This window comes from Myodes glareolus, chromosome 18, assembly GCF_982192425.1.
Source record: "Myodes glareolus chromosome 18, mMyoGla1.1, whole genome shotgun sequence".
In the NCBI taxonomy this organism is placed as follows: Eukaryota; Metazoa; Chordata; class Mammalia; order Rodentia; family Cricetidae; genus Myodes; species Myodes glareolus.
Window position 1 is genome coordinate 35,599,029 of NC_142043.1, and position 18,881 is coordinate 35,617,909.

Genomic DNA, 18,881 nt, shown 5'->3' on the forward strand with positions numbered 1-18,881 from the left:
TTGCTGGGGAAGCAAACTCAGGTTTTCGTAAGTGAAGAGCAAGCACTTCATTGACTGAGCCACGTCTCCAGCCTAAAGTTACATTAATTTAACAAAGCAGCTCTATCTACTCAAACATCTCCGTCCACCCCCCAGTTCTTATAACCCCTCTCTCTGTGGTGTCAACAGAATCGACCAAAACCAGCCAACTCAGAAGCCAGATAGCCACCTCCAAGAACTGCAGTTACACCCAGGACAGCTCCAGCCACACCAAGGACAGCTCGAGCCCCAACAGTTGCGTCACCACTGTTCCGAGTGACAGAGGCAAGCACAAGAGGGTCCCTACCCCAGCAAGCCCCATTCATCTTCTTTTTGCCCACTGTTCTATGCCTGAAAGACACGGGTGGGATCTGTTGGGGGTAGTAAAAAAAAAAAAAAAAAGGCCACGCTTAAAGTGTTACAGATTCCTCCCACACAGGCTGGCTTGTAAGTCAGGAATACCTACTTAAGTGCACTGCATTTTCCTAGGGCTAGATTTGGGCTACTCGTGTCTGGGTGTTTGGCACACTCGTGGCTCACTCGACTACCATGTCAAAAGAAATGTTTGCTACTGTGTCCTTTAATTCTGAAACTCTTGCCGCCCAGTCAGCCTCCCTCTGGTTCCAGCTGTCAAACTCGTAAGGCTAAGTATGAGGAAGGTAGAACTTGTCCACTCAGTGACTAATTAGGAGATGACGTTTCTTAAAACAATAAATTGAATCCTATAGTGCACTCTCTACAGTTCAAACAGTTAGTTACTAAATCCTGTGCCCAGAACACAGTCCCTTGTGTAGTGGACGCCCCTGAGTGACAATTGTGCTCCTGCGTTAACTTGTCATGGTTGAGTCAGACTCTGCTTCAGGGCCACTGTGTGGGGGACCTTTCAACCTAGCTTGCATGTCCTCAGCCGGCCACATGCAGCCTGCTAGCTTGCATGTCCTCAGCCGGCCACATGCAGCCTGCTAGCTTGCATGTCCTCAGCCGGCCACATGCAGCCTGCTAGTTTGCTTGTCGTCAGCCAGCCACATGCAGCCTGCTAGCTTGCATGTCCTCAGTTGGCCACGTGCAGCCTGCTAGCTTGCATGTCCTCAGCCAGCCACATGCAGCCTGCTAGCTTGTATGTCCTCAGTCAGACACATGCAGCCTACTAGCTTGCATGTCCTCAGCTGCCTAACATGCACATATAAGTCCATTCATTATGGGACTTAGCACATGTCAACTAGAACACGGTTTCCTAGGCACTTCACCAACACACACCTCGCCTGCTGCCCTAGCTGCTGCTAACTCCGTGAAGGACCTACTCCTTTCCATTTAGAGAGCCAAGGCTACAGAAGGATATACATTTAAAACCCCAAATACTAATTTCAAAATTTGAACTTAACGATTCCACTGACTCTAACAGTCTTTGGTTTCCCACACTAAGCTGAAGTGTCCAGATCGAAAATGTCGATCAAATCCCTCCGCTAGTAGTTGTGGGGGTCCTGATGCTGAGCCATCGCTGGTAAATCGTAGTCTTGTTAAACGTTTTGAAGAAAGGGACTGCGTGTGCATCTGATTCTTCTGTGGAGAGAGCGCTCACCGCGTGGGGGGTGGGGAGCAAGTGGGTAAGGCAGGGCTGTGTCACCTAGGCCCGGGGCTGCAGTGGAAGCGGCTAATGCATTTTGCCTGAAAGCCTGCTCTGGTAGGTTAAACTATGGCCTCTGAGGTGTGGGCTGCCATTAGCCCTCCATCTGAGCAAGAGTGATGGATCCTTGATGTCAGCCCCAATATACATGGCTGCCGTCTCACTCCACAGAAATGAGCATCCTGTGGATGAATAAGCACCTAGATGACAAACTGTCTGAGAGACTCACCAGAAATGGAAGCCACGTTACTGACCACACGTGAGTGCTTTAATCCAAGGCGGACATTTTGTTCTGGTTTTGTTTGTGAATGACTAAGTTGCAGGTTTTAAATTCTAGGGTCTTGTGTTTTCAGCTCTGCAGACATGTCCTCTGAAAACTGGCTCCAAACCCACAGCCTCGTGGCCAAGAAACTCACCATCATGGATGCCTTGGCTGGAACGGCAGTGCCCCACAATGCCACCTATGTCCCCATCCTGAATAAGCATGTTGCCTCCAAGGTCTTCGATGAGGTAATGTGATGGATTGTTTGGGTGCCCCTCCCCCCGCTCCAGATGATTTTTTTTATTTTCTACTCATATAAAAAATGACCTGCTTTAATTTTTTGAGCCATTGTAGAAGAGGTATTTGTCTTGGAAGAAGGTATATGTAGAGGTAGTACATGAGGGAGAGAAGTGGGGACCCTCACTCATCCCTCCCTTCTGGAGCGGGAGGAACTGGCCTTCGCTGAGCTGGCAGTTTGTAGCCCCTTGCTGCTGTGGGGATGTGTGGAGCTGCAGAGCTGTTGAAAGCTCCCCAGAGAACGAGTGGGCATCCAGGGACCTAGGGACAAAGGACGGGGGAAGAGGGAGGGCTTCGCCAGAGAGATGAGGCCGTTTCTTTTCCCAAGTTAAATGACACCTTCTCTATTATAAAAGCCACCACAAGCAAGGAGAGAGGAGGCGTGCGTGGGGGCTGGATTTGAAATGGTCATACTCCCGGGGAAGAAAAAGAGCCTCTAGTGTGAGAGTGTGGTAGGTAGGGTATATGTGGCCGAGGCCATGCATGTCCCCTTAGGTCCAGCTGACCCTTGGTGTCTGTGAACTCTTCATCTATGGCTTCAGCCAATCTTACATCAAAAGTGACATCTACACTGAGCATGCACATTTCCCCATTACTTCCTAACCATGCGATATAATAGCTTCTCACACATCATGCACTTTGTCGTGGGAGTTAATGAGTCACCGATGACTTAAGGGACATGAGGATGGAGGGAGGCTATGTGCAGAAACCCCTCCATTGTGCAGAAGGGTCTGAGAGTGTCGACAGTGGTGGCAATATGTTCTGGAGCCGGCCCTCCCGCAGCGAGGACCCGTGGTGATGAGAAGCTCCCTGGCTTCAGGGAGAGCTATTTCTGAGACAGCCGCGCTAGAGCGGGATGTCAAACACAGAGGGGACGCGAACAGGAGGACCAAGGTCCGCTGGGAAATACGAAGAGGCTGAAAGTTCAAGTAGCAACCCTCGGGCTTCCCAGCTCTAAAGGGAATGGCATCCCTAAAGGAACATCCTGAGATGTTTGTGGATGGGATGCTCGGTGTTTGCCTCAGGAGGTCTAGATGGGACAGGGTGGGGGTAAGAGCGACCGGAGCAATTTTTAAATTGGGAAAAGGTCATCAGGGAGGACAGATGATTGTGCGATTCTGTCTGTTTTTTTTTTTTCTGTATTTGAGATTTCCCACAAGAACATCTGGTGAAAAGGCTCTAACTGGCCTTGACCTCGCTGGGGCGAGCATACTTAGAGCAGCCGACAGAGCAACAGATTCTCTTCTGCTAGCCATTAGTCACATTTAAAAGTGACCAATGAAGGTCGGTGTCACCCTGCTGGCTGTTGTTCACCTGGAGGTTGTGGGTGGCACTGGTTGCCCTGTTTTTTTTGCCTCAAGGCTCCAAAGACAAAGTGAGTGATCACTGACTGTCTCTTCCAGGAAGTCTGGTGACATTTTCTTCAAGTTCCATGTATTTCTTTTATTCATATATTTGGGATTTATTTGGAACAAACCTGTTTAATGACTTCCTCCTGGAAGTAGAATTTCCTTGGGCTTATCTCATCCCTCCTTGTAAGTCTTCCAGTGACTTGAGATACATTGGAATGGAAAGGTCTCAAAAGCACATGTGGCAGGCTAGGGGAATACAAGCGTATGGCCAAAAGAAGAAGCCATAAGGAGAATATTTATCCCCTAACTACATTGAAATGGATCAGTGCAGAGGAGGGATGTCGGAGGCAGTGGATGACGGCCAGGAGATACTTTTCCAGACACACACCGCAGTGTTCGCTGCACGAACTTGCAGTGGTTCTGACCACTTAAACAAGACCATGCAGGCTCAAACCAGTCCAAACTCCAGCATCGATAGGGGAGGTGGGCACAAAACCCTACCCCTAGCTGAGGAGCTATTGGCAAGGGAGGGTTGGTCTGGGAGGAGTTAGAGGAGGGGCATGCATGTTACCAAACTACATCATATGAAACTCTCAAAGAATTAATAAAAATGACATCTGCATAAAAATATATGAAGTAAAACACAGATATATGAAAATGTTTGTAGCATATACAATGAAGGAAGGTCATAAGAATTACATTATTAATATACTTGCTGAAGTATATATCAGTATGTGCATAAATTGGTATTCAGCCTGTATGCACACACGCACACACACACACGCGTATCTTCACAATGAAGGTATATAGACATGATAAATATTTCAGCGAGAAATCTGAGATAAAAGGGAGAAAAGCCAAAATGACACACCAAAATATTTAACTTCAGTAGTAACCAGGTAAATGAGGTAAGAAATATACAAATTTTGACAACTAAAATTTTGACAAACCTCTCCCCCATCAAAATGGAAAGGTTTAAAAAATGTAAGAGCCAGCGAGATGGCTTGGTGGGTGAAGGCACCTGCCACTAAGGCTGGCTGTAACAGGAAGAAGAAAAGATGCTTCGGCAAGTTGTCCTCCGGCTTCTACGTCTGTGTGGAGAAAGTAAAGCTTTAATTGAGCTTGAGGATTTTCAACTCTGTCTTGAGGAAAATAGAAAAGATTTTTATCATGGGGAAAAGAGCTTTGACTTTTTGCTGCCTAAGTAAAAGGCAGTGTGGAGATGCGAGGCTGAGAAGCCGCGGCAGTCAAGAGGCAAGTCCAGACACCGATGACTCGGTGATGACACGGGGCAGAGGTGGAGGCCGGTGTGAAGTCACATCAGTGGGACAGAATGGTGTGGGGCTGAGGTGTCCAGAGAGTCCCAAGATTTCACCCGCATGAAGGCATCAGAAGCGCACAGGGGAGAAAGACCGTTTAATACACGGTCCTGGCAGGACTGGATATGCCACACAACAGAATGAAATTAGATCAGCCGCTCTCATCCTAGAGATACAGCAATTCAAAGTGGATCAACGTCCTCCATTTAAAATGTGAACCACCAGAACTGCCAGAGGAAAATGTAGGGAACGCATTTCAAGTCATAGGCACAGTGAGGACTGTTCTGAACAGGACTCTAGCAGCACAGGAGATGGGCCCAAGAATAACAAATGGGGTGACGTGAGATTAAAATGTTTCTTCACATCAGAGAAAACCATCCTCAGAACAAACACACAACCCACAGAGTGGGGGAAAGTTTTTGCTGTACTTCAGACAAAATTCAGCTATACTTCAACAAGGAGGTTGATTCTACAGTATATAAAGAATTGAAAGAATTAAACAATAAAAATGAAGCATCTATTGAGAAATGGGATAATGAAATGAAGTTAACTAAAGAGGAAACAGAAATGGACAAAAAATATTTTTAAAAGCCCTAAACATCCTTAACCAGTAGAGAAATGCAAATTAAAACCACTTTAATAGTTCACTCTCACCCCAGTCAGAATGGCTCACATCATAAAAATAATGACCCTAAATGCTGGCAAGGATGTAAGGATGGGGGACCCTTGAATCACTGCCGGGGGTGTGTGTGGAAATGGTCCTCAAAAAATTCAAAATAGGGCTATGATATGCCCTGAATACAAAAACCCAGAGCATTTCATATCCTACCAGAGAGAAGCCTGTAGCTCCACGCTTATTGCTGCTATATTTGCGACATCCAGGAAACGGGATTAGCCTAGGTGTCAATCAATAGATGAGTGGATAATGAGAATGTGGCCTATATAACAATTGGTATATTACTCAGATGTTAAAGAAAACTGAAATTTGTGAGAGATGGATGAATCTGGAGAGTTTTATATTAAGTGGCATGACCCAGACTCAGAAAAACAGAAACCACATATTCTCATATGCAGATCCTGAATCAGTTACTTTCCTGTTGCTGTGATAAAGGCCACAACCAAAGCAATTTAAGGATGAGAGAGTTTGGGCTTATAGTTCCCAGGGATGAGTCCATTGTGGTGGGGAGGCACGGCTCGGCAGCCAGCCACGGACAGCCGGCGTGGCCAGAGCAGGAAGCTGGGAACTCCATCCTTTACTGCAAGCACCGAGCAGAGAAAACAATGACGCCAACAACTGCAACAAAATACAAGTGGTATAATGCTTTTTATTTCAAAGCCTGCCTCAAACAACATACTTTCTGTAGCCAGGCCACATCACCTAAATTTTTCCAAAATACCGAGACTGTGGGGGGCATCTTATCCAAGCCACCATCGATCCTGACTTTTAATATTTACAGTATGTAAATAAAGGGATGGGAGAAGAATTACAAACTATGAGACTAGATAGGAGAACGTTATTAAGGAAGGACAGAAGGGTCAGGAAAGCTCAAAGATGCACAGGACACATAAGGTGGCTGCTGCAGATGGGAGGAGGGAAGAGGGAAGAAGAGTGCCCGGGAGAATAGGGGAGGAGAAGTAACAGAAACAAAGTCAGTTTTGCTTTAAAAATACCACAATGGAACTGCTACACTGTATGCTAGTATAAGCTAGATTCCAGACTTGGTTGTTACAACAGAAACATTCGGGAGGAGCAAGAGTTAGGATCCTGATAGTTAGGAGAACATTCTAGTGTTTTACTTCCAGAAACCAAGGCCAAAGAGAAGGGGATGGACATCTCCCCATGGACACTTGTGCTTGGCACCTTTTGTGGTGCCGTCCACTCCCATCCCAAGTATCCAAACAGGATAGTGTGGTGCCCAGCAATTCACCCTTCATCACTAACAGATAGGCAAGAATTAGATGACAATAGAGGTAGACCATAATGCATTTCAATCTCATCATCTTTATGTCTTTACATTTTTAACCTTTTTTTTTTTGACAAATCCTAACTTTATATGTTTACAGGGCATACTGTGATGACTTGATATCAGTTTACAATGTGAAATGGTTAATTCAAGCCAATTAGCATATCCAACACCTTGCTTATCTGTGATGTTTTAAAAAAAATGTATGTGCATATGTGTGTGTATGTACATGTAAGTAGTGTGCCCACAAAGGGCAGAGGAAGGCACCTGGCATGGTTGCCATGGTGCCAGCCACCTGACATGGCTGCTGAGGGCTGAACCAGGGTCTTCTGCAAAAAACAGCACTTGCTCTTAGCTACCAAGCCATCCTTTCAGCCCCCGTTATTTTTTTGTTGGTTTGTTTTTGTTGTTTTAATGATGAGAGTGCATGATCTCATCTATATAGAGAGTCTAAAATAGTGGAGCTCCTAGACATAGGGTGGAGTGCTGGTTCCAGAGCCTGCAGGGAGGGAGCGGAGAGGAGGACAGTGGGGGCTGTTGATCAAAGGGTACAAGGCTTTAGACAGACGGGAGGAATAGGTTTTGAGATCTATTGCATGGCAGAGTGTGCGGCTTCAGTAGTAAATAATGTAGTGTGCATTGCAAAATGACTACATGAGTAAACTCCAAATGCCTTCTGTTTGTACCTTTTGTTCCCTAATAGTTCCTTAGACTGGAAGCAACCCTCAGCTATAAATGGGAAGAATAGAAAAAGAATATGCTAAAATGTCTCCCAGCTTATTAGAGAGATTTTTTTTTTAAATTGCAAGGACTATTTTGTGAAAAAGATGGAACTGGCAAGCAGGTGGGCCTGAATCTTTTCTCTGCCCTGAGAATTTTAACTGACTCCTCTCTGTTCAATGCATGGCAGCGTCTATATGGGCCAAGAAGCAGCATCCGGCTTTGTGAGGAGTCTTTGTTTCATTCATGGCTTACTTGGGGGATCTTTCTTCTTCCAAAGCACAATTCTGTTTTGCTTTCCAGTTTCCTGGACCAGTAGCAAATCTGTCACCTTGGAAATGAAATGCTGAGCAGGAAGGTTGCCCTAGCAACTGTTCATTACAAGATATAAAATAGGCCAGATAATTTTATCTTAGCTCTTTCAAAAAGATGAATTCATCACTAAGTCATACACAGAATAAAATTGCTTTAGCCATTAGATGAGCCTAGAATTCAGAGCTCTTTATTGATAATTGCCTTTAAAAAAGATAATTTGGGAAGATTGGCGTGAATTACTGCAGAGCTGACGACACCCATCATCTTCATCATCATCTTCTTCTTCATTGTGTCTGTTATAGCATCCCATAAAGGCCATCTGCCTTGTCCTCTGGGCTCTATGCATAGCCTTGTGCCTTTGTATGGCATCTCTGTCATTTATTCCTGGAGGACCACAAAGAGGTCTCTAATCTATTCTATGATGAATACTTACCATGTCTTAAGCTCTGAGAAAAACATTTGATGTCATTAAAGTATCTGCCCTAAATCTTAGAGCAACCTGTGAGGAATCTATTCATCTCACATTTAGCTGAGAGGTATATTAGCTACAAAGAGACCAGGGGTGTTGTTTAAATTATGTTTTCCTGCTTTCAGATATGGGAGGATTTTTCTATCCCTAGCAGATAGTTAGGGGGTTCAGCAAGAGAACTACTGGAAGTTGTAACCCAGCCTGGGCTACATAGTGAGGTCGAAACCAGTCTGGGCTCCAAAACAAACAAACAAAGAAGCAGCAACAAACCAGACAACCCAGCAAACAAACAGTAAATACAGGAGGATTAGACTTAAATCTACTGAATGGAAAGTTTAAAATGTTTAAATGGCAGTTATTACAAAAGCTGTTTACATAGTCATCACACAGAAAGATGAAACAGTGTAGCTATGTGGAAAAGAAGCCACGGACTGGCCGGCCCTTTCTTTTGGTGCCTACATGTCCTTTGTTCTTCCTTCGGATTTTAACCTCAGCGAAGTAAAACTGAGCATGAAGTTTTGAGGCCCTATTTTCCATCCCTCAAGTGTCACTCAATGTCAGCAAATGTTGACTGACTTTTTTTAAAAAAACAAAATTAGAGCTAAAATGTGAATGACAGTCGACACCACAGTCACACACTTTCATGGTCTTTGAGCGATGTCATCGACCACCACTTTGCCAGTCGGTTCTGTGAACCTTGGCTTCACTTGATCTGCAGAGATTGTAGAAGCTGCCATTTGAAGAGCATACCCTTAAGATTCAGGGCTCAGCAGTTTCGACAACGGCAATTTCTAGAGCACCATGGTGTCCACATTCAGAAATATGTCCACATGAGACTCAGGGAGCTCTGCATTTTCATTAGACACATCAGTTAGAGCTTTCCCTTGCCTGGCTTGTCACTGAGTGCTGAGATATTTATTGGAAAACATTGAAATTCATAAATTTGGTCTAGGTTAAACAGTGAAATGTAAAACCATCAATTTCACACAGTTTTCTCAATTTCATCTTTGCCACTTCTAATGTCATCAGATAAATTCCTTCTGATTTATGTTGAAAATTAATAGCCGTGTACATAACTACACATGATGTTTTATTCATCTAGCTTCTGCTCTGAACATGTTTCTATGTAATAATGATTTTTTGGAGAAGTTTTAATAACATTTACTAATAGGAGCCGAAGACACACACTGCTTGTCCCACTGGACTTGAGTTTGAATCCCAGCGCCCATGTTAGATGGTTCCCAGCTGCCTATGCCTCCAGCTCCAGGAGCTCTGACGCCCTCTTCTGGCTTTCATGGGTACCTGTACATGTGTGCACATACCCAACACAGATGTACAGACCTACACATAATTAAAACTTTAAAAATATCTTTTTAAAATGACAGTTAAACTGTGACAACATATCGAGCTATTCCTCCCATATGGGGCAACCTGCATGAAGTCCTGAGAGCACCCATCGTCTCTGTCTTTCTGATGTCACTAAGAAACAGTGACATGCACACATACAGCAAACCCAGTAAAAACTTGACCTTTTCTATTACGGTGTGACAGCATCATGGTTTCATTTCAACATTCAAGTATTTTACCGTGTTTGAATGAAAAAGAAATAAATCTCTTCAAAATCCTTTTCACATTGCTCGTTTCGGCAAACTCCCCACCCAGCAGATAAAGTCTCCCTTTGTCCTGTGCCTCCATTTCTAACAAGACAGACTTGGCAGAATCTAAACTTAACTATATTTTACAGTATATCAATCTCTATTTTAGTCTTTCATGTTATTCAATACATATTATGCATATTTTATTATATGTTTATGTTTAGTACATGTATTATACCAGCAATTTGGAATGTATCTGTGTTATAGGGTTAGAGCACACAGGTCACAGTGTGCATGTAGAGGTGAAAGGAGCAGATTGTGGAGTAGATGCTCTCCCAGCTTACATGGGCTCTGGTGAACTGAACTAAAGTAGACAGGCTTGTATAAAAGAAACAGCCTGTACTCACTGAGCCATTTCACTGACCCCCCCAATAAGCAATCCTTATAAAAGCCAACTAAAGGGGTCTGGAGAGAGGCTCAGCTGTTCAGAGCACTGACTTCTCTTCCACAAGACCTAGGTTTGATTCCTGGCACCTACGTGGTGGCTCACAACCACCTGTAACTCCAGTTCCCGAGGATCTGACACCCTATCCTGGTCTTTGCTCACACATGGTACACAGACATACATGCAGGCAAAATGCCCATACATAAAATAACGAAGACATTACAGCTTAGCGGACAGTTTAGTTGGCCATATAACAAAAGCTACAATTAAATGTATTTGTCTATAATGGCATTGGATGAGAGCATATGAGGAGAATGTCTCTGTTATTCCTGGCAGAGAGTGGGGATAAATTATTATTGTTGTTGTTGTTATTGTTGTATTTTCTTGAACCTGCTTTCCAGTTGATGGTCCAAGGTATTATATGTAAGAGTAGAACAATTATAACTATCAGCCCAATTTTGCCTACCCATAAATTCTAGAAATTTCTACCTCTATGGTCTATCTTTCTATCCATTTCTCTATTCCTCCCCAACTCTACAAACTTACTCCTGGTGCCCCTCTAGCCTACTGCTCTCCTAGTTAAAATCTTGTCACTAAGGGGTAGTTGTATGAATTTGGTGAGGACTCTGGTTTTGCCTCAGAGAACTAAAGAAGATGGCGCCTTAGGCTTCTCCTTATTCCCAAATAAGGTGGATCCCCCTCTCTGTTATAAAAGTGTGAAGGAGGTCATTTTCAAGGAGGCTGTGATCACATGCCTTTTACTCTCTCCCAAACCGAGTCCTCAGCTTCTTCATGAACCTCACTGCCCTCCCCACTCACTCTTCCCAGATGCTAGGCAGCCTGACTGTGATCCCCTAAGCCCTGGAATGCCCCTTGTGACACTAAATTTGACATCATAAAGAGGGTGGATCATCTGGCCTCTAAGTAACCACCATGCTGTAAACTAAGACCAAAAGACTGAAGGTGTGGAGTATGCCTTTGTGTCCCCCAATCCTGCCTGCAGAAAGGAAGGCGAGTGGGTGGTACACAAGTCAAATCTGAACAGCTACACTCAAGTCCGTGATGGCCATGCCAGGCATGAAATCTACACCTACCAAAGAGGGAAGTACCATATGAACTTGCCTTTAGTTGAGCAGGTGAAGTCAAGAGTCAGGATTTTGACTAAGCATTTTTTAGTACTGATTTATCGTTGACCGCTAGACTGGCAAACTAGGAGAGACACTTACAGACTTCTGAAGGAGTGCTTTCCTGACAGGCTCTGGAAAGCATAACTGTCTTTCATTTTGGTTGGCATTGATTTTTTTCAAGCTTTTGTGATACTGCTCTATTTTGAGGGCTGATTTTTTTTCTTTCTTTCTCCTTCATCTTTTTTATTTTATTTTATTTTTTTACACACTTATGCAATCTTCAGTTTCAAAACCTAGGCATTTCACCTTTAGCCTCCTGTTCTGTTTCCTTCCCTTTGAAAGGCGCGTTTAGCAGTCGCATGCTGACTCTGTGTGGTTTCTCAGTAGTTGGTTAAACTCCAAAGCATTTCACTTCCTGCCTTTCTCTTCCATTTTCCAAACCTTTGACCATTTTGCTCATATGGGTCCTAGTGATTTAATTCTAGGACAAATGTGTGTATTTTAAAATTCTTAAACAGTAAAATCATTAAACTCTTGCCTTCCTCCTGGAAGTCCCAAGTTTTAGGCATAGCTACTTTTGATAGTTTAAAACCCAATGTTATGCATGTTTTAGATACTTTTTGTTGTTGGTGGTTTGGTTTTTCAAGACAGGGTTTCTCTGTGTTACTCTGACTGTTCTGGAACACACTTTGTAGACCAGGCTGGCCTCGAACTCACAGAGATTTGCCTGCCTCTGCCTCCTGAGTGCTGGAATTAAAGGCCTGCACCACAACTACCCGACTTGTTTTAGACACTTTAAAAGGTAGTTAAGGAATTAAAAGTAATATAAAGGACCCCCATGGCACCTTTTTTGACCACTTCTCCTCCCTCCTTCCTCAAAGGTAATTCTTAACCAGAGTTTCTGTATATGCCTCAATACAAAAATACTAAGCCATGTTTCTAACCTAAAACTTTACTGTTAAAAAGTATTCAACATGGTGCAACCTTTATTCTGGGGACTGAAAATGGAATTTGGGAGGCCAGGCTATTGTTAAATCTTAAGACAGGTTAGCAGCTGAACCTCTGAATTGGCCGCAGACTCTCCCTTCCCTGCTGTGAGAGCTGACCCAGTGAATAAAGATCCCCAACAGCTGCACCCTCTCTGTACTAGGACCCAGACACCCCCCTCCCATTCCCCAGAACACACAGACAGACTGTGTCTGGCTCTTTTCTTAGCAAACAGCTTGACTTTGGCCAGCACCAACGTCAATTGTCAGCAAATGGTGTCTTTCCGACCGTTTCGCAGTCTAATGCTTCGCTACGGCCACATCTGTGAAGCTTCCGCACGCGCCGTCAGATGTCGCTTCCTGTGTGCCCTTCCTCTTTGATTGTATTCTTTCGACGTTTCTATTACTATACACTGAAGCTTCTCAATAGCTATCCATATATCCCTCTCTCTGTCGCCCATTTACCTGTGTTTATGTCTGTGGGGGCCTCTATAAGCCACTACTTCACAGGCTCTTTTTAAGTGATTATGCCTAGTTTCAACTTTGTTCAATCTATGAAGATCATTCCTTTATTCCAGTTCCAACGTCATTCTTCCAAGATTCAAAAAAAATTGCATCTACTTAGAATTTCAATGAGCTCTTGTTTGTCTTGGTGCGGCCCAATTGACACCAAACAATAGGTCCTCCTCTCGGTTGAGTGCAAAGCCCCAACTGAGCGCAGCTGAGAAAGGGGGGGGGGGGAAGAGTTCCTTCTTGCAGTAGATAAAGGCAACACAGAAGGTGTGTGTACATTGATACTCTCCCCAGGCTTGGTTCTTGGTTCTGAGGCTATGTGAATGCCCCTCTTGCTAATCAGTACCTTCTTCCAAGGATGAGGGACTCAGTCACCTCAGCTAACCTGAGCCCAACCTGGACCCTGGTTCTCCAGAACACTCATAATCCCACTTAGCTCTGGGAGTTGGACTCTCACTGCCCTGTTATCACTGGGCACAGAGTCAGCGACCCACAGCTTCACCCTGATTCACCTCTTTACATTTCTCTTCAGTTTTTATAGCTCTATCTTCTTTCTTCTTTGCACTAGTTTCTTAATATATTATTGCACAGTTTTAGAAGCTGGGGAACCAAACGGCATGAACTTCATAACCTTGCTTGAAAGTAAAATGATTTCCCTATTAAAAGAAATTTCTTGGGACTGGGGAGATGGCTCAGTGGTTAAGAGCACTTGTTGCTCTTGTGGAGGACCAGGGTTCGATTCCCAACACCGACATGATGATTTCTAACCACTCACAGCTTCAGTTCCAGAGGCTCTGATGCCCTCCAGAGACACCAGACATGTGTGTGGTGCACATATGTACTCATAAGCAAACATAATTATATATAACATGTATAATTATATATATAATTTCTATTTCTTATTGCCTACTCTTACCAACTTAATAGAAGCTTTTAAAGATAACACTCGGTGATGACAAGGGTCCCCTGAAACAGTTTTGGGTTTTCTTCTGTTGGTTTTGTGGTGGTGATTTTGAAAATATGTAGCTTTTAAAATTGAAAAAGAAAAGTTAGTAATTATATTTCTTATCCTTACTTTTAAGAATTACTACATTCTACTTTTCTGCACTTCCAGCATTGTTTTTATAGTCAGAAAGGCATGTACCCATATAAATACACATTTGAGAGCTCGCGTGAACCCATCAAGTGACACTTGCCTTCCTGTCTCCGTTGCTGTGTAGATGTCCCCTCTGGCACATGTGTGCAATGACACCAATAAGATGATATTAATTAACCCCCAAGGAGTCAAACTCAATATCTACAAGCAAAATGTGGAACAGGCCATTAAATCCTACGAAAAGTGAGTATTATTCCCCAAAGCTCTTGAAAGATAATTTGCTTTGTTTTTTTTTCTCTCTCTCTTGTTTTGGCTTAGATTGTTTCATCTGAAATAGCAGTTTTAAAATGGCCCAGTATCAACACAAAGCGATAGCTCACGTGTGGTCCTACTGGGTGCTGGGTTAGGCTCCTAAGCTGATCTCTCCAACAATTTGAAATAAACCACCTTCCCATCGTAAACTCCATAGAAATCTTGTGTTTCCAGGAAACCTTCCAAATTTTCCTCTTACCGCAGTAGCTTTGATCACATCGGCCTGGGCTAACACTTTGAAAAATAACTAACAGCGCCACAGTCGAGACATAGCTGCTGCTTCTACTCAGCCCTCCACAGAGCAAAAATAACCAGGAAGGCAAACGGTGTCTGACCCGAACGTGGGCAGACTGCTTTTTGTCACATTCCTCCAAATACAAAGCAAGTATGTGTACACAATTTACATGATCTTGGGTCTTGGGAGTCATCTACATGTGACTTACAGTGTCTGGGAGGGTGTGCCTTGATTATATGCAAATGCAATAGCTATTGACATGCAAGAACTGAGTGTCCATGACCCTGATAAATCTGTAACCCGTAAAGGGAGATCTTGAAATCATTTCCTCACGAACACTGAGGGGTAGCTCTATAAATATAGCTTACTTTTTACATGTTTTATATCAAGAGGATGATTAAGATGACTACTGAGAATTCTACACTCAAACAGTTCAAAAGGTGGAGACTTTCCTCAGGGACAGGTGGCCTGTCTGTCACCTTTGCCCATGACCTGCACACCTAGAATTAACCCTTAGTGTGCACACTTAAGGAATTTTTGAAGGTGCCCAGCTTCTTTGGGAAGCTTATTCTAGATTCCAGAAGCTTCATGGTTGAGTTTTTGTTATCGACACATCAGAGTATAAGTAATAAGACACATAGAGGTTAGAGGTTAGTGATGTGGCCAGGCCCCAACCATCATAATCCACCATCATAACTCAGTGTGTACTCAGAGCCCGACTCCTGCCCACACAGTCAATCCACAGAAAGGCCTTTCCCCACCACTGTATGGCTCCTCAGTCTTCTTAGTATCAGATTCCTTCACTGCCCTTCCGGAAGGACTGGTCCCCCCTCACATGAGCCCCATCAGTGGTGTTTATAGAGTCATCAGCACAGGGTGTGATCTCTTATCCAGAAAAAAAGGGTCAGGAGAATTTCAGGGTTTTTTCCCCCCGTATCTTTGAATACTTGACTATGCATGAAATGGGTTGCCCTGGGAATTGGACTCAAGTCCAAACACTTTTTTTTTCACTGTTTGAAATAATTTCATGCCAGAAGTAAAAGTTTTATGACACGGGTGAGATTTCCTACTTGTCACGTTGGAACTCAAAAAGGGTGTTGGGATCTAGGGTGTCTTTGGATTAGGGATGCTCTGTCTGTTTTTCTGTATCTTTCTGTCCTCCATTTTTATCTTGGTAGCAAAAGATAAAAAGCTAAGCTTCCTCCTCTCCCTGGTGCTTGCATGAAGTGTCCTCCCTTTCAGGGACTGTTATTCTGCTGTCCCTCAACTGGTCCTTCTTCCTAATGGCCTTCTCAGAGAGGACATCCCCTCCACACACACACACCCCCCAGCTACTCCCCTATTGTGTTCTGTCACACTCTCAGCTAGTGCACTGTCCACTGGAGCTCATTGACATTCCAGTCCACTAGTTTACAGCTGGGCCAGCCTTGTTTTCCTTTTCATGTATTTCTAGCAGAGGCCTGTGCACCTGACTATTTGAAATTCATTCAGATTTGATATGATTCCAGTTTCATTATTAAAATGTTCAAGTTTGATTTGGGTATTCAAATGCAATAAAATTCCATTTAAATTCTAATGTCATTTGCTTGAAATATTCAGATAGCTGAGTTCTATAATCACTTGGCCTATAAACCTCGGGTACAGAGGTGCAGGCTTAGAGGTCAGGTAGAGCTTGCATGTTTTGTCCTTAGCCCAGACCAGTGCCTACTTCTAGGTATTGGGAGCAGATAACTTATTTGCAGAACCCACGGCACAGGGCTGTTGGGAGGGTTGTTCAGACCACACGTAAGAAGCTTTCCGCGTGGATCTGCTTCCCACCCCGAATCTGTTGATCCTAAAATAACCATGACTGTGTGCAACACAGCAGCCCCTTGACTCCTTCTACCATGTCCACCTCTTCCTGAGGATCTCAGAAGGGAGGGAGGCCTCTATTCCCAGGCAGAACAACACTCCCTTGAGAAAGACAGAGTGAGTGATTTGTCCCTGTGAGTAACTCTCAAAAACTCTTCTGCTAATGCTAGAGTAGTATTGTTGCTACAAGTTGAACAAAACCTCCTAAGAGTTCCCAGCCTCAGATGCTCTAGACACCAACATTTTTAAGTGCCCGTAATGATGCCACATATGGCAAATCCCATTCCTGATCACATGGGAAAGACCACAGTGAAAATGTTGGTGCATGCACTAATAATTGTGCACAAATTTATTTCTGGGCTGTGCATATAAGGGAGATAGGAAAGCTATGTAAATTTTGTGTTTGGATTTGGGTCCCATCCTTAAGATATTTTGTTACATACATGCAAATATATTTCAAAATCTAAAATCCCAAACATTTATGGATAAGAGATCTTCAACTTGTACTTTCGGTAATAATAATTTTTACATTAATGAGATTAGCTTTAGTATAGTTAATGTTTAATATTTTTATTTATTTAACTAATACTGGATTTGTTGTCTTGATGTGTATGTTAAATTATTTAATATTATGTTCAGTAGTATTAATAATAACAATATTATACAGGACAAAAGTTTCCTGAGCCTTTGAATTCAGTAGCACTGAAGAATTTTGTTTGTATAAATGCCAGTTCCCTTTTTTGTGTTTTCCCATGTGTATCTTTCTCATGGTGTGCAAATGCTGAGTGATGGGCACGTATCCTGTCCCACATCCGCTCTCACATCTCTATGATGTTGTTCCTCCAAAGTAAGCCAACGTCACTTTGAAAATAAATGATATTATACATCCATAGGTTCACTCAAGCTAGCGATGACCAAGCAAATGGAAGTTCACAGAATGGTATATAAAGGAGAGCTATTTTTGACACAGTGTCCTTCAGTTCCAGGATTTCGAGAGTCTGGGCTCTGTGTGTCTGAACAAAAGCCTGAATGTTTCTAGGGCTGCTCACATTCAGAGGCAGCGTTTTTCTTACAGCTTTTTTTGATTGCCAAAGTCAAGATCCCAGTCCTCAAATCCACAGAGAAGTCTCAGGTCTAGTCTGGCTCTAGGGCCGGGCTTCGATGACTCTGTTTAAGGTCTTCTCTTTCTTGCTGGTCAGGTTTATGAGGGTCAATAGTTAAACTTTGTGTTGTAGGCAAGTCATTTCTTGCTACAGCTTGAGCTACAGCAGGTCCAATGGATGCAAACCAGCAGCCAGGACTCGGGGGCTGGACCAGCTTCAGAAGACCCTCACATTCAATGGCCTCCAGGTGCCTCAGAGGAATGGTCATCATATACTCTTGGTGGCTTTGCCATAATCACTCTACCAACTGAGTAAAGCATTGAAATGTTGCAAAGCATGTGGACAAGAGGGGGCACACATGTTCTGAATATGTGCCCCTGGGAAATATTTTCTAAAGTATTGAGTTCAAATTCAATCCATGCTGAATTGAATTGGACCCAGTAATCCCACATTACCTATGGCCTCTCTGTGTCTCTAGGCTCACCTTTCTTTTGATCCATCCAGAGGAGGAGGAACATTGAGGTACTCCTGGTACTTCACTTATATTTCTCCTTTATCCTCTCAAAGCCACGGATGGATGCTGCTAGCCTTGTTTTTATCCCTGAGAAAGCAGCACTTCAAAGGATTCTGCCCAGCAGGATCACATAGCAACCAGGTGGAGCTGGGGGCTGAGCTTGACCCCAGGTCTGTGTTGCGCTAAAGCCCTCTTCTGCCCTCCCTGCTTCCGCGCTACACTGAGTTTGCTTTCAAGTCTGATTGAAGAGAGAGTTGAACATATTTTAAGAAAAACACAGAAAACCAAACAGTCTCAGAAGCCCTGATCATTGTTACATGAGCCAAGTGACTAAAGAAACCCAATTTCCTAATGGAACCCAAAGGTCCTAAACCTTCGAGAAAGACTAAAGGACGAGCTGGCCTACTTCCCTCTTCCTGGCTCGTGGTGTTTGAGATCCATTTGTTTTACTTTGTTTTCTGGGTGCTTTGCCTGAATATGTGTGTATGTGTATGCCTGGTGCCTGTGGAGGCAAGAAGAAGGCATCAGATTCCATGTAAATGAAGCTATGGCTGGTTGTGGGCCACCATGTGGAGGCTGGGAATAGAACAGCGGTCCTCTGTAGGAGCAACACGTGCTCTTAATGGCTGAGCTATCTTTCTAGCCCCATTCTTCCTGACTTTTTGCCATCACTTCAGAGACTTTGCCAATACCAGACACAATATATATGCTATGCACACAAGTCCTTGCAGAGTCCTCATGGCTGCACCGGGGGTGGGGATTCT

At 43.7% G+C, this 18,881-nt stretch overlaps 1 protein-coding gene across 8 annotated transcripts in view; it reads left to right on the top strand.

Moving 5' to 3' along the window:
* The window catches only part of Vwa3b (von Willebrand factor A domain containing 3B), a 189,668-nt gene that overhangs the window by 138,060 nt on the left and 32,727 nt on the right, over positions 1-18,881 (top strand). For all 8 annotated transcript variants that reach the window (XR_015735457.1, XM_087898072.1, XM_087898074.1 and 5 more), the window contains 4 exons: positions 169-303; positions 1,814-1,901; positions 1,996-2,152; positions 14,227-14,345. Coding sequence is in view for 7 of the 8 variants with exons in the window: in XM_087898072.1 (XP_087754198.1) it covers positions 169-303; positions 1,814-1,901; positions 1,996-2,152; positions 14,227-14,345 (499 nt within the window). In the remaining variant the exon portion in view is untranslated. The remainder of the gene's footprint in view (positions 1-168; positions 304-1,813; positions 1,902-1,995; positions 2,153-14,226; positions 14,346-18,881) is intronic.